This window comes from Sciurus vulgaris (assembly GCF_902686455.1).
Source record: "Sciurus vulgaris genome assembly, chromosome: 2".
Lineage (NCBI taxonomy): Eukaryota > Metazoa > Chordata > Mammalia > Rodentia > Sciuridae > Sciurus > Sciurus vulgaris.
In genome coordinates this window covers 110,887,164-110,911,136 of record NC_136462.1, presented here as the reverse complement: position 1 = coordinate 110,911,136, position 23,973 = coordinate 110,887,164, and the positions used below count along the sequence as shown (strand labels likewise).

The 23,973-nt window shown below is 38.4% G+C and overlaps 1 protein-coding gene across 2 annotated transcripts in view; it reads right to left on the bottom strand.

Moving 5' to 3' along the window:
* APH1B (aph-1 homolog B, gamma-secretase subunit) overlaps positions 1 to 23,973 on the bottom strand; it is a 32,372-nt gene that overhangs the window by 2,513 nt on the left and 5,886 nt on the right. For both annotated transcript variants that reach the window (XM_079126441.1, XM_079126442.1), the window contains 3 exons: positions 22,983 to 23,053; positions 21,825 to 21,947; positions 2,950 to 3,077 (listed from right to left, as the gene is read on the bottom strand). In XM_079126441.1, the coding sequence (XP_078982567.1) occupies positions 2,950 to 3,077; positions 21,825 to 21,947; positions 22,983 to 23,053 (322 nt within the window). The remainder of the gene's footprint in view (positions 1 to 2,949; positions 3,078 to 21,824; positions 21,948 to 22,982; positions 23,054 to 23,973) is intronic.

The window sequence follows — 23,973 nt, the reverse complement described above, 5'->3', positions numbered from 1 at the left end:
CCCACAAAAGCATCCAGAACCAACCTAATAAAGAGACACTTGTCTAGAGATCCTGTGCTTTGCTGGCTTCAGCTGGCAACCCTGGAAGACAGTCATTTGCCAAAAACTAATGGAATACTCAGTAGAAGATACATATTATAATCTAGCTCTGATTTGCATCCATTTCTGTGTTGTCTATTAGAATTTTCAAGAAAGAGATGCAAGTTCAGATTAGTATGAATCCTTAGTATTTGAGGAAATGTGGGAATTAAGTCTCTTTTACAGCTGGACAATTGCTATTGTACAAAAGTTTATTAATTTAAAAAATTAAATTAATAAATGATGGGGGTGTAGCTCACTGGTAAAATGCTTAGTATGCACAAGGTCATGGGTTCAATCTCTAGCACCAAAACCACCACCACAACAACAAAAACCACTCATGAAGTGCCGAAAGGCCAGTCTCCGTGCTAATGGAGCTTATGGACTAGTAAGGGAGGCAGGTAATGAATAAAGAAAGAAATTAATTACAAGACAATAATTATAATTGTGATGATGCTAGGGCATGTAGGAACAAGCTTATATACTTAGGGTGGCCAAGGAAGGTCCTAAGAAAATGGCATTTAAACAAAGACACAGGAGGAAGAGTGAGCTAACCCTCTGTAGGCCACAGGGAGGCATCAGAGAAGGGGGCAAAGACCTGGATACCACTGATGACCTGAAAAAAGTCAGTATTAATGATGGTTAGGAATGCAGGACCAGCAGATGAGGTCAGAGAGGAAGGCAGGTGTCAGCTAATGCAATGTCGTTGGTAAGAATTAATTTTATCCTCAATGCAATGGAGGATCATAAAGGGTAAAATGATTTAGGTTGGGGTCCTGAATGACTAGATTTTTTAAATTGAGGAGAACGAGTTAAAGGAGGCTGTAGTGAAAGAGACTAGGTAGGAAGATTACTGAATGGATGAGGAAAGTTCAGAGACACTTTAGAACACTTGTGTTAAAGGTGTATGGTAACAAACTGAGTTAGACCCTTTCCTTCACAATGCTGGGACATGGGGCTCAGTCCTTGAGTATCTTCTCTTATCTGCTTATTCCTACTTCTTGTAACCATCTTTCCTAACCTGTTCTCTCTCCAGACTTTCACATTCAACTGCTCACCTTGGATGTCCAATAGGTAATTCCAAAATAATGTTCCCAAAACAGAATTCCTGACTTCCCCTCTCAAACTCCCCCAACTCAGCTGATGGCAGCTTCATCCCTTCTGTTGTCTAGGCCCAAAACCTTGGAGACAACCTTAGCTCCTCCTCTTCCTTTCACATGCTTCACCCACTCTATCAGGAAATATTGCTGGCTCTAAGTTCAAAAATATGTCCTGAATCTGACCATTTCTCATTTCTCCACTCTTGTCTCACCTGTCATTGTCACTGTTCATTCTGCCCTGGCCACCCTGGCTTCCACAAACATGCCATGTCCTTTTTGGGCCAAGGACCTTGGCACTGGCTGTTCAGTCCCAGATTCTCTCTCTCCAGTCACATGACCAAATCCCTCACCTCTACTTTGCTTTTTTCCCCTTAAATGTCTCCTTCACTATAAAGCATTCTCTGACCACCTAATGAAGAAATGTGACACCACCTCGTACTCTGGATCTCTTTTCTTTGTTCTACTTTTCCTTTTGTAAACTTCACCAATTACCTTCTAACACACTATATGTGTTTCTTATTTATTATGTCTATTGTTTATTGCCTGTCTCTGCCCACCAGATTGTTTACCTGGAACAGTGCCTGCAACATAGAAGATACAGATACTCAGTATTTTTTGAAAGAACAAATGAGTCAACTGGATTCATAAGAGCATTTGCTTTATCATGTAACTTCCCTTCTGATTACAAAAGTGTTAGGTTATAGAAATGTGGAACATGACAAAAACCATAAAGAATAAAAGAACCCAAAATCCCAACACCCAAAGATAGATATTGTTAATATTTTAATGTATTCTGTTTCTTATCTTTCTTCCCCACAAAGATTTGTCTTTATCAAGTTATCATCATTTAGTATCCTGTAGCACTGGAAGGTTTTAGGTGTATGGGGCAGTATGATTGCATTGTAGATGGATCCAAAGGCAAGGAGCCCAGTGTAAGAGAACCTGATATAAACTGTAGGTGGATGGAGAGGAGAGAAACAGGAGCAAGCACTATCAGGAGGAATCTGTGACACTTAGGCTGACAGGTGAAAAGGGTCTGGACAGGCAGTGGCAGGGGTCACACTGATAATAATGACAAGTTGCAATGAAAGTGAGACCCAAAGCATTACACAGTATCTTAAAAATAGATCAATTTTTTTTTAACTTCACTTTGAAAACTGACACTACTATAATGCCAATGAAAGAAGTGAAGTCAATACTCTCATTATTGATCAGAATGTGTAAAAATGGTATAACCCTTATGGAGAGTATTTTAGCAATTTTTCTCAAGTACTTAAAAAAATCTTCATGCGATTTGACTGTATAGCTCCATAGCCTGGAATCTAAACTATGGAAAAAGTTTTATGTAGACAGATGATCAAGACAGCTTCATGATACCTAGAGAAATAAAGATTATTAACCAGTTAAACAAATCACAATAATTTTTGCATAATGATGTAAAGCTATTAAAATTTGTATTTTAAAGGATTTGTAATCAGATGGAAATTGCTCCAGATGTGCTTCATAATGTAAGTATAAAGCAAGATTATATCAGGTTTGACTATACCCATTAAAGAGAAGACACATGGAAAAAATCTTTAGTGAAATTCACCAAAAAAATAATAGTGGTTCTTTCTGGAGTAAAACTTAAGAGATTCATTCATTCACTTAAATTAATTTTTTAACTTTCCAAATTTTCCCATGAGTATGTACTTCATTTGGAGTGGACTCTACCATTTTAGATATATGGACTTGGTTCTTAACAATGGTGTGAATCAGTGGCAACACTCACCTGGGTGGATACCAGAAGATGGGTCAGGAGAACTACAAGAAGAATGTACCACTTTTTCTTCTCACAAGCATCAAAAAATATAATGCCCCAGAACACGTGCAGCAATATGATAACCAGCGTCATGAAAGCTGAAAGACAGTCAACCATTAGTGCCCAGTCCTATAAGACACCAAGGCTGCTGAACATCATCATTTCATTGTGCATAGGAATGCAATGAGAGTATTGTGAGGTCTAACCAGCTTTTCCCCAATTAGCATTAAGCTCTACTTAAGAAAGACCTTTCTCAATTAAAAGTAGTACCTTCTGTTGAAACAAATCTTCCAATTATTAAGGTAGAAGTTTTCTAAAAAGACCAATGGGAGAATAAAATTATATTAAAGTTATAATTATCTAAGATTCTTCTTAAGTAACTGGCACAGAATTTGATCAGTGCCCACAGATTTTTCTGTGTTTCAGAACACACATGGCTTCTGTGTGTGTTATGTGTATTCTATGTCCTGGATACCAGTCTTTTTTAAAAGTGGGAAGAGTTAACATATTCTGGAAGTTTTAGCATTAAGAAAAGTTATATAAATTTTCTATCTGGTCACATAATAAAGAGACCATTAGTACACACCAGATGGAAAAAATCCAAGTCTGGCTATTTTCTTTTACACTGCTGGTAAAAAATCTAGCATTACCAATAAAGTGAAAACTTTTAATTCTGTATTTCAACTCCAGCAATTCCAAGCTAGATCTAAACTCTGAAGCATTTAGTTCTCAACCAATAGATCATCAGAACTGAAAACATATTCGAAATGCAAACTACTAGAATCCACCACACACCTAAATTAGAAACAATGGTGTTAGGAGCCCATCAATTCCAGTTTAAATAGCCTTTCAGTAGTTCTGATACATGGTCAAATTTGAGAACTACTGCTCTAAAGAAATTCTTACAAATGTGTAAAGAAGATATACACCAGAATATTTATACTAGCACCATATGTAATAATAAAAACGTTCATTACTGTTGGGGGCTGTGCCATGTTGGTGGCGCCGGGGTGGCGCCTGATCACATCGGCAGCGAGGAGGTTAATTGACATAAGCACACTTAGGTGATTTTCTCCTCCACGCACACAATGTATGCTCATGTGTTCTCCAGCACTAATTGCCTGCTCAGAGCGTCTCGCCTAATCTTTGCGTAAGAGGCGTGGCCCTGCTCTCCGCGTCCTGGAGGTGATATAAGCGTAGGCGGAGCGAGACAGAGACACAGCAGCCATTAGAAAAACAGCAGAAGAAGACACGCCACAGCAACCATTAGCAAAGAAGCCAGAAGAAAGAACACAGCAGCGAGTAGGGGCAGCGGCGGAAGGCAGATTGCGGAACGGAGAACTGAGATGCATCACTAGGGCACCTTATGCAGGACTTTAAGGCGTGGCAGGCCTCTCTCCTTCTAAGCTCTAAGAAAAGCCTGTCTTTCTTTCAAAGTTTCTCTCTTAAGCAAAGTTTCTTTCTCTCTGATAAGCGGGGTCTCTCTCTCTCCTCTCAAAGCAAGTAAACCTCATTTCCTCTATCCTCTATAAATGAACAAGCAAGAAACAAAGTCTGTCTCTCTCTCCTCTCAAAGCAAGTAAACCTCATTTCCTCTATCCTCAATGAACAAGCAAGAAAGCAGTGCACTAAAGAGAAAGATAGAAGTGCCTCAGTTTCCACTCCACCACCCATAAGACCCGTGCAAGTTGTTGCTACAGGCGGTGACAAATATCCACGGATTGTGGAACCGCAAAGAGCCAGCAACGCATTACTTGAATGATGTATTCACACAATGGACTACTATATATGATCTAAATATAAATTATCTCAAGAATATAATGTTGAATGAAAAAAATGTGTAAAATGCATAGCTTCCTTTACACGAAGAAAAAAACATGCAAGACAATATTAAAAAGACAATTCAAAATCAGAAGAAAAGCGGATGGGACGGTGGTCCCGGAACGCAGGAAACTTTGTGAAGTAGAACTGCCGGCGAGACGCCCCTCCCCCCGCTGGAGCAGTGAACTCGGACAGCTGGGAGCGCCGTAAAGGAGGCCGCTCGGCACAGCGCTGGGACTCGGAGCAACCACTGGGGCTCCGGCGGCTGCCCAGGGGAAGAGTAGCGAGGAGAGCTGTGTGGACTCAGGACACCGGGGCCTGCCCTGAGGAGGAGGAGGAGGAGCGTGGCCACTTGGATTCGGAGTGACTGCACCAGAGCTACAGGCGGTTGCCAGAGGAGAAGCTGCGCGGCGAGCTGTTTGGACTCAGAACGACGCTTCTGAACACCGGGGCCTGCCCTGAGGACGAGGAGGAGGAAGAGGAGCGCGGCCGCTTGGATTCGGGGTGACTACACCAGAGCTACAGGCGGTTGCCAGAGAAGGGGCTGCGTGGCGAGCTGTTTGCACTCAGACCACTTCTGAACCCCGGGGCCTGCCCAGAGGAGTAGGAGGAGGAGGAGGAGGAGCGCGGCGGGTCCTTTGGACTCACAGTGACTGCATTAGCGCTCCAGGCGGCTGCTCAGAGGAGAAGGCGAGTGGTGAGTTGTTTGGACTTAAAGTGACAGCTCCTGAACACAGGGGGGCTGCCTGGAGTAGAAGCGTGGTGGGTCGCTTGGTCTTGAGTGGCCGCACCAGAGCTCCGGGCGGTTGCCCAGAGGACCTGTGCTGCGGGTCACGTGGACTCAGAGCCACTCAGAGCGACCACTCCTGAACACCCCGGGGGTTATCTGGAGAAGGAGGAGGAACGGGGAGGGTCACTTCGACTCGGAGTGATTGATTGCCCAGGGCTACGGGTGGTTGGTGGAGGTGGAGGCACGTAGTGAGTTTCTTGGACTCCTAGTGACCGCACCGGAATACTGGGCGGCTGTCTGGAGGAAGAGGCGTGTGGCGGGTCTCTGGGATTCAGAGCGATTGTACAGGGCCCCAGGTGGCTGCTCAGAGGAGGGGCCGCATAGTCAGGCGATTAGGTGCAGAGCAGGGTCCCAGGATCTAGGAGGCTTCTTGGTGGAAGAGCCGCACAGAGACAGGCTTAGGGCGGAGCGAAAGTTCCAGGCCTGCGGGCAGATTCTCTGAGGAAGGGCAGCCTAAGGAGAGTCATCTGCAAAGGGTGAGGCTCCCAGGCCCAGGAGGTAGGGCCGGGCCCCTGGGAACTTTGCAGAGGAAGGCAGCCCAGCCCAGGCAGTAGCTGTAAATTGAGGGGAACCTCTAGGAGGGAACTGACCAGCGAGACCTCCCCACCGGGTGAGTCTTCCCTGCTGGGTGAGGTTTCCCCACAAGGACGGTAAAACCAGAGACTCAGGCCCAAACAGGCCTTGCCTCAGCCCACAGCCTAGGTCCCCTTTGGATGACCATTGGTCAACAAGTGGAGGCACCTCTGCCCACTAGCAGGGATTATACCCCACCTGAAGGCCACCACTCCTAGAGAGGCAGCTTCCTTGTGGAGCACCGCATTATCAACTTCCTCCAAGACTTCAGCCTACTGAAGGCTAAGGGGGGATATATATAGAAATCTTCAGGGACATTGTAAGTCAATAGAGGAAATCTGCAATATCTCAGCGGTCCTCTGATACCTGAACAATATGAGAAAACAAGGAAAGAAAATGCTGCAAACAAATCTAGATGTTACATCAATAAAACCCAGTGACAGCATGGCAGAAGAAATGACAGAAAAGGAGTTCAGAATGTACATAATTAAAATGATCAGAGAAGCAAACGATGAGATGAAAGAGCAAATGCAAGCATTGATTGATCGCACCAATCGACAGTTAAAAGAGCAAATACAGGAAGCAAAAGATCATTTCAATAAAGAGTTAGAGATATTGGAAAAAAACCAAACAGAAATCCTTGACATGAAGGAAACAATAAACCAAATTAAGAACTCCATAGAAAGCATATCCAATAGGATAGAACACCTGGAAGACAGAACCTCAGACATTGAAGACAAAATATTTAACCTTGAAAACAAAGTTGAACAAACAGAGAAGATGGTAAGAAATCATGAACAGAATCTACAAGAACTATGGGATATCATGAAAAGGCCAAATTTAAGAATTATTGGGATTGAGGAAGGCCTAGAGAAACAAGCCAAAGGAATGAACAACCTATTCAATGAAATAATATCAGAAAATTTCCCAAATCTGAAGAATGAAATGGAAAATCAAATTCAAGAGGCTTATAGGACTCCAAATACACAAAATTACAACAGACCCACACCAAGGCACATTATAATGAAAATACCGAACATACAAAATAAAGACAGAATTTTAAAGGCTGTGAGAGAAAAGAACCAAATTACATTCAGGGGGAAACCAATACGCATATCAGCAGATTTTTCAATCCAGACCCTAAAAGCTAGAAGGGCCTGGAACAACATTTTTCAAGCCCTGAAAGAAAATGGATGCCAACCAAGAATCTTATACCCAGCAAAACTTACCTTCAAATTTGATGATGAAATAAAATCCTTCCATGATAAACAAAAGCTAAAAGAATTTACAAAAAGAAAGCCAGCATTACAGAACATTCTCAGCAAAATATTCCATGAGGAAGAGATGAAAAACAAAGAAGCAAATCAGCAAAGGGAGGAATTATCCTAAAGGAATTGTCAAATAAAGGAGGAAACAAGTTGTGTCAAACAAATAAATAAATAAAATTTAAAAAATGAACCAAATGACCGGGAAACCAAATCATATCTCTATAATAACCCTGAATGTTAATGGCCTGAATTCATCAATCAAAAGACATAGACTGGCAGATTGGATTAAAAACAAAGATCCAACAATATGTTGCCTGCAAGAGACTCACCTCATAGAAAAAGATACCCATAGACTAAAGGTGAAAGGATGGGGAAAAACATACCATGCACATGGACTCAGCAAAAAAGCTGGAGTATCCATCCTCATTTCAGATAATGTGGACTTCAAGCCAAAGTTAGTCAGAAGGGATAAAGAAGGTCATTTCATACTGCTTAAGGGAAGCATAAATCAGCAAGATATAACAATCATAAACATCTATGCCCCAAACAGTGGCTCATCCATGTATGTCAAACAAATCCTTCTCAATTTCAGAAACCAAATAGACCATAACACAATAATACTAGGTGATTTTAACACGCCTCTCTCACCACTGGACAGATCTTCCAGACAAAAATTGAACAAAGAAACCATAGATCTCAATAACACAATCAATAATTTAGACTTAACGGACATTTATAGAATATACCATCCAACCAAGAGCGAATACACTTTCTTCTCAGCAGCACATGGATCCTTCTCTAAAATAGACCATATATTAGGCCACAAAGCTAATGTTAGCAAATACAAGAAGATAGAGACACTACCATGTATTCTATCAGATCATAATGGATTGAAGTTAGAAATAAATGAAAGAGTAAAACACAGAAACTATTCTAACATCTGGAGATTAAACAATATGCTATTATATGATGAATGGATAACAGAAGATATTAGGAAGGAAATTAAAAAATTCTTAGAGGTAAATGAGAACAAAGAAACATCATATCAAAATCTCTGGGACACTATGAAAGCAGTACTTAGAGGGAAATTTATTTCATGGAGCGCATTTAATAAAAGAAGTAAAACTCAACAAATAAACGACCTAACACTACAGCTCAAAGCCCTAGAAAAAGAAGAACAGAACAGCACCAAAAGTAGAAGACAGGAAATAGTTAAACTCAGAGCTGAAATCAATGAAATTGAAACAAAAGAAACAATACAAAAAATTGACAAAATAAATAGTTGGTTCTTCGAAAAAATAAACAAAATTGATAAACCTTTAGCCACACTAACAAAGAGAAGACGAGAGAAAACCCAAATCACTAAAATTCGGAATGAACAAGGAAATATCACAACAGACAGGATTGAAATACAAAACATAATTAGAAGCTATTTTGAAAATCTATACTCCAACAAAATAGAAAATTTTGAAGGCATCAACAGGTTTCTAGAGACATATGAATTGCCTAAACTGAATGAGGAGGACATAAACAATTTAAATAGACCAATTTCAAGTAATGAAATAGAAGAAGTCATCAAAAGCCTACCAACAAAGAAAAGTCCGGGACCAGATGGGTTCTCAGCCGAGTTCTACAAAACCTTTAAAGAAGAGCTCATTCCAATACTTCTCAAAGTATTCCATAAAATAGAAGAGGAGGGAACCCTCCCAAACTCATTCTATGAAGCCAATATCACCCTGATACCTAAACCAGACAGAGACTCATCAAGGAAAGAAAATTTCAGACCAATATCCTTAATGAACATCGATGCAAAAATTCTCAACAAAATTTTAGCAAATCGCATACAAAAACATATTAAAAAGATAGTGCACCATGATCAAATTGGTTTCATCCCAGGGATGCAAGGTTGGTTCAACATCAGGAAATCAATAAACGTAATTCACCACATTAATAGACTTAAAGTCAAGAATCACATGATTATTTCAATCGATGCAGAAAAAGCATTTGATAAAATACAGCACCCCTTCATGCTTAAAACACTAGAAAAAATAGGGATAGTGGGAACATTCCTTAACATTGTAAAGGCCATTTATGCTAAGCCCATGGCTAATATCATTCTAAATGGTGAAAAACTGAAAGCATTCCCCCTAAAAACTAGAACAAGGCAGGGATGCCCTCTTTCATCACTTCTATTCAACATCGTTCTTGAGACTCTGGCCAGAGCAATTAGACAAACCAAAGAGATTAAAGGGATACGAATTGGGAAAGAAGAACTCAAACTATCCCTGTTCGCTGATGACATGATTATATATTTAGAGGAACCTGGAAATTCCACCAGAAAACTCTTAGAACTCATAAGTGAATTCAGTAAAGTAGCAGGTTACAAGATCAATGCCCATAAATCCAACGCATTTTTATACATAAGTGATGAATCTTCAGAAAGAGAAATTAGGAAAACTACCCCATTCACAATAGCCTCGAAAAAAATAAAATACTTGGGAATCAATCTCACAAAAGAGGTGAAAGACCTCTACAATGAGAACTATACAACACTAAAGAAAGAAATTAAAGAACACCTTAGAAGACGGAAAGATCTTCCATGTTCTTGGATAGGAAGAATTAATATCGTCAAAATGGCCATACTACCTAAAGTGCTATACAAATTCAATGCAATTCCAATTAAAATCCCAATGATGTACCTTACAGAAATAGAGCAAGCAATTATGAAATTCATCTGGAAGAATAAGAAACCTAGAATAGCTAAAGCAATACTTAGCAGGAAGAGTGAAACAGGGGGTATTGCAATACCAGATCTTCAACTCTACTACAAAGCAATAGTAACAAAAACGGCATGGTATTGGTACCAAAATAGAAAGGTAGATCAATGGTATAGAATAGAGGACACGGACACAAACCCAAATAAATACAATTTTCTCATACTAGACAAAGGGGCCAAAAATATGCAATGGAGAAAAGATAGCCTCTTCAACAAATGGTGCTGGGAGAATTGGAAATCCATATGCAACAGAATGAAACTAAACCCATATCTCTCACCATGCACGAAACTAAACTCAAAATGGATTAAGGACCTCGGAATCAGACCAGAGACCCTGCAGATTATAGAAGAAAAAGTAGGTCCAAATCTTCACCTTGTTGGTCTAGGATCAGACTTCCTTAACAGGACTCCCATAGCACAAGAAATAAAAGCTAGAATCAACCACTGGGATAGATTCAAACTAAAAAGCTTTCTCTCAGCAAAGGAAACTATCAGCAATGCGAAGAAAGAGCCTACAGAATGGGAGAATATCTTTGCCAATCATACTTCAGATACAGCACTAATCTCCAGAATCTATAAAGAACTCAAAAAACTTTACTCCAAGAATTCAAATAATCCAGTCGACAAATGGGCTAAGGAAATGAATAGACACTTCACAGAAGAAGATCTACAAGCAATCAACAAACATATGGAAAAATGTTCAACATCTCTAGTAATAAGAGAAATGCAAATCAAAACCACCCTAAGATTCCATCTCACCCCAATTAGAATGGCGATTATCAAGAATACGAGCAACAACAGGTGTTGGCGAGGATGTGGGGAGAAAGGTACACTCATACATTGCTGGTGGGGCTGCAAATTAGTGCAGCCACTCTGGAAAGCAGTGTGGAGATTCCTTAGAAAACTTGGAATGGACCCTCCATTTGACTCAGCTATCCCACTCCTTGGCCTATACCCAAAGGACTTAAAATCAGCATACTACAGAGACACAGCCACATCAATGTTCATAGCTGCTCAATTCACAATAGCCAGACTGTGGAACCAACCTAGATGCCCTTCAATTGATGAGTGGATAAAGAAACTGTGGTATATATATACAATGGAATATTACTCAGCCATAAAGAATGATAAAATTAAGGCATTTGCAGGCAAATGGATGAAATTGGAGAATATCATGCTAAGTGAGATAAGCCAATCTCAAAAAGCCAAAGGACGAATGATATCGCTAATAAGTGGAGGATGACACATAATGGGGGGGAGGGAAGGGTTAGTGTTAGGGTTAGAGTTAGGGTTAGGGAGGGGGGCAAGTATGGAGGAAGGAAGTACTGTATAGAGGGTAAAGAGGGGTGGGAGGGGTGGGGGGAAGGGAAAAAATAACAGAATGAATCAAACAACATTACTCTATGTAAATTTATGATTACAGAAATGGTATGACTTTACGCCATGTACAAACAGAGAAACAACATGTATCCCATTTGTTTACAATTAAAAAAAAAAAAAGTCAGAAGAAAGCAAGCTATTAAATTTGGTGTAACAGTGTCATCATTTCAGTACATGATGGTGAATATCTTAAGTAGGAGCAAAGTAGTAGCTTTTAAAACTTTAAGGCTATGGAAGTCTAAACTAAAATGACATATTTTGATTTCAGTGATGATTCTGGAAAGAGAAATTTCCTTGGAGATAGATCCTGTGATAGTGTTGAGTTGAGGCCACTGACAATGTCTAGGAGTAAAGGTTTAAAGTTTCTTACATCAGAATGGTACAAACCGGCACAAAAGCAAACACTGATTTTTAAATTATTATTATAAAGTACTGATGCTTTAAGAGTTTCCTAAAACCTAGATGGCATGAATATTGGAACCAGCCAAGTGCCCTCTTATGGTCAAGTCCTAGAGCTCAGCTACTTGGGAAATGATGTCAGGATGTACCATCAATCTGTTCCGTAGAGCATTATTCTGTATGCTGCAGGCAAGTATCTTCAAGACATCATTAGCCCTGAACTTGCTTCCAAATTTTAAATCTGTATTTCTTATTCCTTCTTGCTAAAAAGTCTTTGATGGGTTGACATTGTCTCCAAAGTCCAGTACAGACAGACATCTCAGACTACAATTCAAGACCCTGTACAATCTGGACTCAAATTCTGACAACATATCCTCTACTAATGTATCTTCAAATATATCCTTAAAGCAGAAAACCAGAACTCTTCTTTTCTCTGATCATACTCTGTGATATTTTTTTTTTAACAGAGTTATCCTCTTGACTGCATACTCTACCCCTCACTAAAACCCTTCCCCATTTCACCACACCCAAATCTTACTTTTATTTAAGATCCAGCTCAAATATAATCTCTTCAGTGGATTCTTCCCTGATACATACACTTCACCTTTTTTTTTTTAATTGGGAGTTGAACTCAATGTTCCTTTACCACTGAGCTACATCCTCAGTTCTTTTAACTGTTTTTTAAAAAGTTTTGAGACAGGATCTTGTTAAATAGCCCAGGGTGGCTTTGAACTTGCAATCCTCCTGCCTCAAGTTGCTAGCATTACAGGTGTGTGCCACGGTGCCTGGCTTCCACTTTTTATCTGTATTCTACATGTATTTACTGAACACCTAGCCAGTCTGGCCTGAAGATTATACATCGATCTTTGGAGTTAGACAATCCTGAGTTAAAATCATGCCAGCTCCACTGTGCCCTTTTGAACAAGTTATTTAACTTCTCTGAGTTTCCATTTTCTTCATGTCTAAAGTGGGGATAATACCTCATAGAAAGGACAGTGCTTGGTAAACCACAATTTTTCAATAAATGGTGGCTACTCTGTGCTATGGTTTACGAATTCAAAGATGAATAAGCCAGGGTCCTTAGTAAGTTATACTACAAGGTGGGAAAGTGAAGCAAAGCAGCAAGCAATTACCACATTTATCCAAATCCCCTGGGTACTTGGCAATGTATTAAAATTCATACTTTTTCACTCTTAGAATTTTTTCTTCCTCTGACTTTGTATTACTCTTACATTTTTTTCTTTCTTCCCTCTTCTATTATCTGCACAGATATTTATTTAGTGCCCAGTATGAGCCAGGTGCTGTGCCAGGTACTGGGGCTTCCACAGTGCCAAAAGAGTTTCTGGGAGCCTTGCTCCAACTTTCAGTTTACTATCTTATTAGCATAATATCTAAAGGAAATCTGTCACATATCATAATACTGTGCATTCCTACATGACTACTTATTTATACAGCCGGCACTGGTTTCTGGCTGGCTTTGATGGTCATCATGAACATTTACCATCACAAGGTACTATGGCAGAATACTGAGATTTATTGTTTATTCCCTCTGCAATTGCTAAGAGATCCAAAATACATTGAGACCTGGATATTTGAACTATTCTGCCACATACCATAAAGTTACAGGTAGCTATAACTGTGTATATACTATTTTGATACTTCCAATAGCAAATGGAATTAATTTCAACTAGAAATGAAAGTTTGCTAACAGCATCTCTAGAGCACCTTTTAATTTCTAAACCTTTCTCATTACATATAAAGTCCTAAGGGGATAGGGTTGTGGCTCAGTGGTTGAGCGCTTGCCTAGCATGTGAGGCAATGGGTTCGATTTTCAGCACATAAAAATGAATAAATAAAATAAAGGTATTATGTACATCTACAACTAAAAAAAAAGTCCTAAAAGTTCTTTAATGACTAACCCTAACATTTTGCTTTGTTCTAATGTTTTTTTAAGAATATCAAAATTAGTTTATAACCCAGATTAATTAAAGGAGCTTCCAGAATTTCCAATATTTTGGAATATTCAGAAAGCTGAACAATCTTAACAAGTACTATTCATCTGTTTGTGAGAACTATAGCTGTCTAATTTGACAATGGATTTCCTCTTCTAATTATCTTCTAAGGCTAAATCTCTAGGCAAACAATGTTTCAATGTAAACTTTTTTTTTTTTTTCTTTTTTGGTACTAGGGATTGAATCCAGGGACACTTTATCATTGAGCTACATCCCCAGTCTTCACTGGGGACTGAATCCCGAGGTGCATTACCTCTGAGTGACATACCTAGCCCTTTTTTATTTTTTTAAGACAGGGTCTCACCAAATTGTTTAGGGCCTAAGTTGCTGAGGCTGGCCTCAAACTTGCAAATACTCCTGCCTCAGCCTCTTGAGTCACTGGGATTTTAGGCATGTACCACCATATCTGGGTCGATCTAACCTAGTTAAAGCAAAATGTTTCTGTGCTATCTTTAAGAGGTAACATTTAGTATTGCCTCTTTTACCAACTTCCCGAATGAATAAACCAAAGCATTTAGATCCATAAGTATCCTCATCTCCCCATCTGTCCTTCTCTCCCTCATTCCTGATATATATGCTTTTCTGTCCCTATGAAAACAATGGCCTAAGATAGCAACTAATGCTAACACTGGATTCCTGAGGGAACAGAAACTGCTGTAATCTGTAATTTGGCCTCTCTTAACCATGTTAGGGTGTTTCTAACTAGGTTAGAGAGATATAAGGGCTGCTGCTGGGTGGTGGGAGCAACAGACACTTGGCCCTTGCTGCCTAGAGGCAGGCTGTGAACACCCAAGGGCTTTTTGCCTCTTCTCTAAGGGTCTGAGGTTTCTGGTTCTATGAAGTGGGAGCCTGCCCTCTACTCCTCCAGGTTGTAGGAACTCTCTGGATTTGAGAGAGATCTCTAGTCAAGGGCAAGCAGGAGTAAGGACCTAGAACATTACTCAGTATTAAAACATACATTTTAAAACCATCTTATATTAACATGGCAGTAAGCAAGGTATGGTGCTATCCCTTAATACCAAAAACATGGTTATCAAGATGTCCCAGAAGCAACTTAAATGACTGGTGTTTTAAATAGCACTCATCATTTCATATTTATGAAAACACTCCTGAGGTATGTTTATGAGCTGAATGGACTACAAAGGATATATTATGTTTAAAATCCCCCTAGCAATGATGAAGAATGATGAAATACTCTCCCCAAATTAACCCATAAATGTGGAGAGCATGAGCACTGGGAGGCCCCTTATTAGTTGTGTGATTCAGTCCCTCACATATGAAAAAAAAAAAAAAATCAGTCCCACAGGTCCACTTTGAATACTTCCAATTTAGGAGCTTGCTTCATTAAATAGACACTGTGGGAAATGTTTTTCTCAAATCTGCCTTCTTCTAACTCGATGATTCTAAACTAGGGTGATTTTTGCCCTAGAGGGCATTTGATAATGTCAGTAAACACATCTACTTGTCATATTTGGAAGTGGGTGCTTCTGGTGTCCAGGGGATAGAAGCCAAGGATGCTGTTAAAAACCCTATACTATGCAAAAGACAGCTCCCCAATAAAAAATTATCTGGCCCCAAACATTAATAGTACTGTGGTTGAGAAACTGCTCTAACTCCGGCTTTTTAATCCTAAGAAGGCTTTTTGAAGAAAAACAGCTCTTTTTTTTCCATGAGGCACATTAAAAAATAATTGAAATTCCCTATATTAGTCAGGTACTGTCACAAAAAAAGTACTAAAAAACCATACCAAGTCAGGCATGGTGGTGCAAATCTGTAATCCTATCAGTTCAGGAAGCTGAAGCAGGATGATTGAGTTCAAAGTCAGTCTCAGCAAAACAGTGAATTAGTGAGACCCTGTCTCTGAATAAAATATTAAAAAGGGCTGGGAATGTAACTTAGTGGTTAAGTACCTCTGGGTTCAATCCCCAATACTGAGAGAGAGAGAGAATTGGGTGGGAGAGAGAGGGGGGAAGAGAAAGGGGGGGGGGGGGGGGAAGGGGGAGGGGGAGGGGAGGAGGAGGAGGAGAAACAAACCATGTCAAAACTCATTGGCTGAGGCTGGGGTTGTGGCTCAGTAGTAAAGCACTTGCCTAGAATGTGTGAGGCACTGGGTTTGATTCTCAGCACCACATATAAATAAGTAAAATAAAGATCCATTAACAACTAAAAAATATTAAAAAAAAAAAAAAAAACTCATTGGTTGGAGCTGCCATTGGGAGCATGGGGTCCAAGGCAGTGCTCACAGTCGTCAAAGGTACAACTCCCCAGTGGGGTACCCCTCTCAGGCAGCAAGCAGTGGTCGTGGACTCTCAGGATTCTATTACTTTCTATTAGTGCTTCATTGACTTCATGAAATATATTAGAACCTTTTAAAGTTTATTGCTGGCCTAGAATAAACACCATCAGATTTACCTTTTCTTTAAATGCTTTCTCCAAGTCAGTTCTCAAGTCTATCTATTCCTGGTGCCATTTATAAATCAAAACCAAGCCTGTGAAAATTTGGATGAAGATTTAAATGAAAACTGGATATAATTTCTGCAGCTGGACTGCATGTGAGTATGGGAAAAAGGAAGAATCAGGAATGAATCCAATAAAATAAAGTGACCTGAGCAACTAGAAGAAATTGCATCAGTGAGATGAGAAAGAGTTCAGGGGTGCAACACGTTAAAGTTGTTCTGACATCTTCTGTCCTCCCAGATTTCTGGTGAAAAGTCACCAGTATTTCAAATAGTTCCATAGAATGTAAGGAGAAAGTTCCACTAGACAGGGAAAAGCAGCATACCACCTGAAACAATGGACTCATTGTTTTCTCAAGAAAAATATTCATAGACAAGTCTTAGGTGAGAACTTTAGAAACAAAAAAGGTGATAAAATTTAATCACTCTACCTCTTAAAGTTGATTAATTCCTCAAAAATGGCCAAGATTTCCAAATATTTACACATGTGAGGAAAGGGTAGTTTTTGAAATTTGGTTAAATCTTGTTCCAGGAATCATGTTGGAAAAATCTCAGAGTACACCAATGAAATAGGTTACACTGTGAACAATTCCCCCAAATGATGAGAAACACAGTGGCCCTGATGTGAACATTTTGACTCTCACAGTAGAGCTAAAGAGTGGTAGAAGAGTGAACTGTTACACTGGTCCCAGGAATGAAGAGCATCCTTTATGAGAAGTGGGCATGGAACAGGTCAGTAAGTTCTGGGATTTCCGGTACATCTTCTCATCATAGTCATGGAGCTATGTGGAATCAAGCTGAGGCTGTTGAGGAAGGCTACATGAAGCAATAAAGGTGAAAAATAAAGGTGCTTTTTCCCTCTTTGAAATGATTAACACTGAATTTAGCAGACAAAAAATATCTTCTTCTGGGGCTAAAGGAACATACCATTCTGGATGGTTTTCAAAATACGAATTTTGTCCAATGCAAGCCATTTATACAGGGTAGTCTCTTGCTCATCATTGGCTATGAAAAAAATGTTCTGTGGAATTCAGTGAAGAAAAAGAAACAAAAATCCAAAATAAAAAAAATTAAGGGCAGCAGTGAATGAAAACAATAAGGACCATTTCACACATATAGAAGAAATAAAGTCTATGGAGAATGGAGAAGTTGAAGGCATTTGACAAACTTAGATGAAAGATAGACAGCAGAGATGAGCTACTCATCCCTATGAGAAAAGAGACAGCATCTCAGGTGACCTGGAATACATCTACAAGGGCCGTCAAATCTTAGAGCCATAGCTCCTGCCATTCTTAATCCAAGGATGGTGAAGCAACACTGAGATGCCTATTTACACTTTGCACAGAGACTGATGTCTGTGATGTGCACACTTATCACAGGCTATTAGAATCTACAATAGGCCTAGGTGGTAACTGGGCTCTACACACACCTGTTGTTATTCCCATGCCAAGTACTTTCCCAGTACATATGGCTGAATGTTAAGTTCCAATTAACCTTGAACATGCATCTCTGAGGAATTCCCCAATGAAGGAGTTAAAAAGGATGAAGTGGATTTAGTAAACAACTGAAACTAGGGTTGTGACCTGGGATTCATGGAAGGTAAAATGTTTACTGCATATCTAGATCAAAAAAAATCAGTTAATTAGTAAAAATTAAAAGGGAAAGAAGAAAATAAACTGAGACCTAATCACCCTAAGTGTGCTTCAGACACCCCTGGGTTTAATTCCCAGTACCAAAAGCATCTTCAAGAAAAAATGTGAATGAATGAAAAAAAAGAACTCACCAGGTTTACTAATAACATGCTGACAAATGAAGGCAGGGCTCAGCTGCAGCTCTGCTGCATACTGCTGGATAGGGCTTCTCATGGCAGGCTGGTCTCAGGTCTGCTCTATGCGTGTTATAATTCAGGGATCCAGGCTAAGTAAGTGAGCAATAACTATGGAAGGCATGTTCTCATGGAATGTGAACAATATCCAAGAACTCAGGTCCAATCATGGAGGAGCTTTTTAATGCTCTTACTTCATAATCATTAATTGACCAATTCAAGGCATGTGACTCAAAGTCAAGGGGCAGGAAAGCACATTCTGGCCTCTCTGAGGCCATGCGAATGTGTGGATGCATAATTTGATCATAGGTAATGATGAACTGAAGGAAGAGCTTAACCTCCAACAATTCTTTTAAGTTTTATTTTTCTTCAATCTCAATATGGCTCTTTTCCAACTACACCCTATAGGACAGTTTCTAGATCTTTCACCCTACTGACATTATATTTGGATGTAAATTTTAGCACTTCAGCATCCCTGTTAAATTACAATGCTGACTAGCAAATATAATACTCCACATGTGGTCTTACCAGTACTGATTTTGCCTAGTGAAAAGTTTTAGTGGCAAAAAAGTTTTAAAATGTATCTAGGTAAGGACACTGCTCAGAAAATACAAAAGAAATTAAATGGTTTGGGGAAGTTTAAAAAAATCAGCTGTCCTTTTTTACTGAGTACTAAATTAGACATATTTTACTTCTAAAGTATAAGGGAGGTAATTCAAAGTAATATTAGAGAAATTTTCCTAAAAATTCTGTTTTCTATCTCAATAACCAAATTCTCTACCTTGATAATATTCTTAGGCCACTTTGGAGTTTATAAAGCCCTTAAATATATTTCATCTAAATTAATATAATTCTTAACAACTTGGCATTAGTTTTGCCCTTCCTGAAGGATACTTTCTTTACTCAAAGAACATAGTCTCTCTCACTGCCCTGCCTAAAGGGAAGAGGCTTTTTCCCTCTGCCTAGACAACCCCCTACATTTGTCTGCCTAGCTACTATTATCTTTAAGTAAATCTCAATGGGATGGCACTCCATAAGCTGTGCCTAGCTTTCATTTTTCAGTAAATATTTATTGAGTGCCATCCCAAAACAAAGGACTCTAAAGGTACTGGGGATACAGCAGTGAGCAGTTAGCAGTTAGCAGTTCTTGTGCTAACATGGCTTAGCACCCAATTGGAGAGAGAGACATTAAACAAATAATTACACCACTAGTCAATTAATCACAACAGTGGTAAATGTAGAAAGGCAAAGTACTACACTATACTACACCTCTCTTTCTTATTATAGCATTTATTTTGTTTTACTGTAATTAGCTATTTGTCTTTATTCACCAATATGGATGAAAGGTATGAATATTAACTATATTTTCATAGCTTGGCATAACTCCCACTGAATAAAAATACCAAATATTTATGGAGTATTTAAATAATCAAATGGACCTGCCCCAAAGGCTAAATTAATGAGCTAGGAAAAGATTTGAATTTGGGATTCCAATTCCAATACTTCCTTTCATCTCTCTATAGCATTTCAAGAAGTGGTAACTTACTATGTTAACTATAAGTGAAAAAGAATGAATGTATACCTATTATTTATAAACTATGCCTCTCTGTAGAAAATCTATGTACATACAGGTATTATATAATGTGTATCTTATTTATATACACTAATGTAATGACCTCATATTCCTATTTATTTTGACTATTATTTAGGCATTTATAATAGAATATGTTAAAAATATAAATTTACAAATTTAACCACAAAATTAAAAATGAGCTTGTGTGTAATAAATGGTAATAACAGTTATTACAAATAATATATAACAAAAATACAAATATATATGTAATTTGGGGTTATGCTTAAATAAAAATTAATTTCTTAAATGTATAATTCAAAATTTATGCTTCAGAGAATAACAATAAGAAATTCACATATGATAAAGTAATGGTTATTATTTCATTCTATGGGTACATATTCAGTGTGGCCAGTCTATCATCCAAACTTGGCTAAAAACATTATATTATTGAATCTTTCCTTGAGTTCACAGAAATTACAAATATAACCCCAAAAGTGCTAGCAAATCCTTTCTTACACTCTTCCAAAAGAATAATTTTAAGTTAAGACTTTTGAAAACAGCCTACTTCACTGAAGGGAATTAGCACCATCTAGTGAAAGAAGCTGGTAAAATTTGAAAATGAAAATAGCTTCTGTAAGCAAGGTTAACAGGGCTGTGTAAAAAATACAGAAAACAGGAGTTTTATTAATTTATACTGAACTTTACCAGACTCCAGCCATATATTTGTATAAAAAACAACACTCAGTATATTCCTGTTTTGGAATATTTAACAAGGAAGATAATTTGCTAAGTTCAAGGCATTATTAAACAAGTATGGCCCATTAAGAGACTTCCCTGTCCTCTAACTTGCAATCAGAGTTAAAGGACCTTCACTTTCTCCTACAGATGTTGGAAAGCCAAAAAATTCTGGGCAAATTAGTTTGGTGGCTGCATATAGGAAGAAGTCACATGAAAATGTGTGTCAAGGGAAGGCTAACCAGTTGGGGATTGATGGCATTAATATAGAGAGGAGATACCAAAGTCTGAAATGAAATAGAAACAAAGGTCTAGGGAGAGTCATGAAAGTTTACACTGGGTTTGGGGGTCACTATGTCACTACAAAATGCAGGATGTCTCTTTAACTGCTGCAGAAAAATTTTTTTTTAAATTGGTCATACCTCTTTATGTCTTTTAAAATTATCATCTTAAAAACTTTTTTACTTTTTTTTGGGGGGTGGGCTTACTCTCCTTACTAGAGGACAAGCTCCTTGGGGAACTTTCACATAGAGGTTAATAATGATGGAATTAAAAGAATGTGTGCATGTGTGTGCGTGTGCGTGTGTATGTGTGTGTGTGTGTGTGTATGTGGGGTCACTTATTTTAATGGCATAACTGTAGTGGAGAAAACTAAAAATACAGTGGATTTTTCCCTTCTATCTTTCCTTGTGGAATTTAGGAGAAATCTTAATTATGCATATCAGTAACTCAAATATGTAATTGTTGCATCCTGGTAAAAATTTTTAGTTAGTGGATGAAAAAGAAATTTGAGATGAGTTAGTCCTTTTATACTGCATCTTTGGATAAAAATATCAATTCATCTGTTATTCTTTTCCTCTTAATTTCAAGTAAACTATATTGCCTATCTCCAAAAAGAACTAAGATGTAAATTAAGAATAGGACTTATAAACATAAAATTACAAAAACCAAAAAGAACATGTAGCCTATAGAAATTAATAAATATTTCAACTATACAGTAACATTGTTAGTACAGCAGGATAAAAATACATTTTATGCAAACTAAATTTCACTCTAAAATTCTAGAACACTAACCCCAAATTTTATTTTCCTAGATTCTTCACTTTATAGTTTCCAAGAGTATTTTGCCTTGTTATAACATAAATTTCCACTCACTCGAATTCTTAAGCCTGTGAACTCCAATGAGGATGATTATTTAGACTAGAAGCCTGAACGTTCACAGTTACCAGATACATACCTGAGTTAAGGAAAAATTGAGGAGAATCTCCATGAATGCCCACAATACCTGGCCCCAAGGAGTCAGACAGGGTATTCACAAAGGAAAACACTCCACTCATGATTCCAAAGCCCAAGCCAGAAACTACAGAGGAAGAAAAACACTGTTAAACCCTTTTCCCACCAAGATTTCTATTCAAATCAAATTTCTAAGGACTAGGGAATACTATTTTGCTGAAGGGGAAATAGTACATATGCTAATGGTGAAGCAGTGGCCAGTCAGCTCTGTAAAGGCATGTGTTAGCTATGTGAAGGAGAGAGAGAAGGGGTAAGAGAAAGGGAAATGAATAGTGGGAAGCAGCAGAGAAATGAAAAACAGATCTAGAAACACAGAAGAAATAGATGAGGCAGAAGAGGATATGATGCTGAAGTTCTGGCTTTGGTTTATGGTAACAGAATCTGTACAGTTAAATAGCTTAGAACCAGAATTGAGCTTCAATGGTGACTGTTCATGTAAGGCATGATCCTGGGCTCAATTTAGAGACCTAAATCCAATCTTAAAACATAATTCTGAAAGCATAATATGTAAAGATAATGACTGAGTTAATATATAGAGTCCTCCTAGTGTAGTTGAAGTCATGGTAAACAACCAGAGAACGTGAAAGCCATACCAAGTGAAACTGTTAGTTAACTAGAGTATAGTATATATGTTAAAAACTATCAAACTTGATTAACATTTAATGAACATACAGAAAAAAGGTCACCAGTAATCACTTTCCTTTACATAAGGAACCAGGAAAGTTGTAAAAATAAACAAATAATATATGTCAATAGGCCAAGACAGTAATAAAATACTGTTTGAAATCTATAAAGATACCAAACATAGTGGGGATTTTGTTGTTGTTGTTGTTGGACTTTTTTTAATGCCACGAGCTGAACCCAGGGGTGCTTAACCACTGACCTACATTTATTTTATTTAGAGACAGGGTCTTGGTGGAGTTGCTCAGGGCCTCACTAAGTTGCTGAGGCTGGCTTGAAACTCATGATCCTCCTGCCTCAGCATCCTGAGTCACCGGGATTACAGGTGTACACCTCTGTGCCCGGTAAAATAAAGATAGTTTTTAAGCCAAATCTGATTTTTTTTTTTCTTCCTTAATGACACCTCACGGGTCTAACTTACCATAGGCCAGCAATCGCATAGAGGGCACACTCTCATCTGGGTTTATGCTCTTCAAACCTTCACTGGCTTTTCTAAAATAAAACCACACACACATTTTTTTAAAAAGAAGAAAAAGCAGTATGTTGGGAAAGTATACAAGAGACCTCAAAATCCAGGTATTTCCTAAGACTTTTGATCAGGTTATACTCTAAATCTAGTATCCATTTAAACAAAACTCAGCACATTTTCAATTAACTAAAATCAACTGCAATTTCTAACTTCTGCCTTTTATCTAAATGCTCACACAAAAAAGAAAAATGTAGGTAAATAAGCCATGAAGAAATTAATAAGAAAGATAGCAGTACTGTAATTTCTGAGTTCAATAAATATCTCAATATCCATGGACTTTACCACTCTGAACTCTGTTTCTCTTCCTAAAACACTGTCTTCATCTTCACTTTATCTTCCATTAGGGCCACACTTACTGCCTCCTTCCCTTCTATCTTGTACTCTGTAGAATCAAAACTTTTCTTCTTTTCCTTCCTTATCCTCCTCCCCTCTCCTCTCACTCTCTCTACTACGGATGGAATCCAGGATCTCTCTAAGTGCATGCTCTACCAGTGAGCCACACCCTCAGGTCCCAGACAATAATTCTTCAAGAAGCTGCCTCTACCAATGGTTGATTATCATTAGTTCTCCTTACTCTTAAATCCTATAATACTGATGAACTGAACTCTCATATGGGTACTTAATTATATCTGATTCTAAAATATTTCACATGTATATTTTATACCTCCAATTAGACTTCAGAAAAGAAAGCACTCCAATACTTTCATTATATCCTATAGAATAAAATGCTATAGAGGATGTAAGAGGTAAATGAATATGTGAATGAAAGAATAGAATACTGCTCAACAAGAAATGATCTTCAGAATGATCATATTCATGCTTCCTTTACAGCCAATTCACAATTCATCATGAGCCTCCACATTCCACACTGGTATGTATAGAA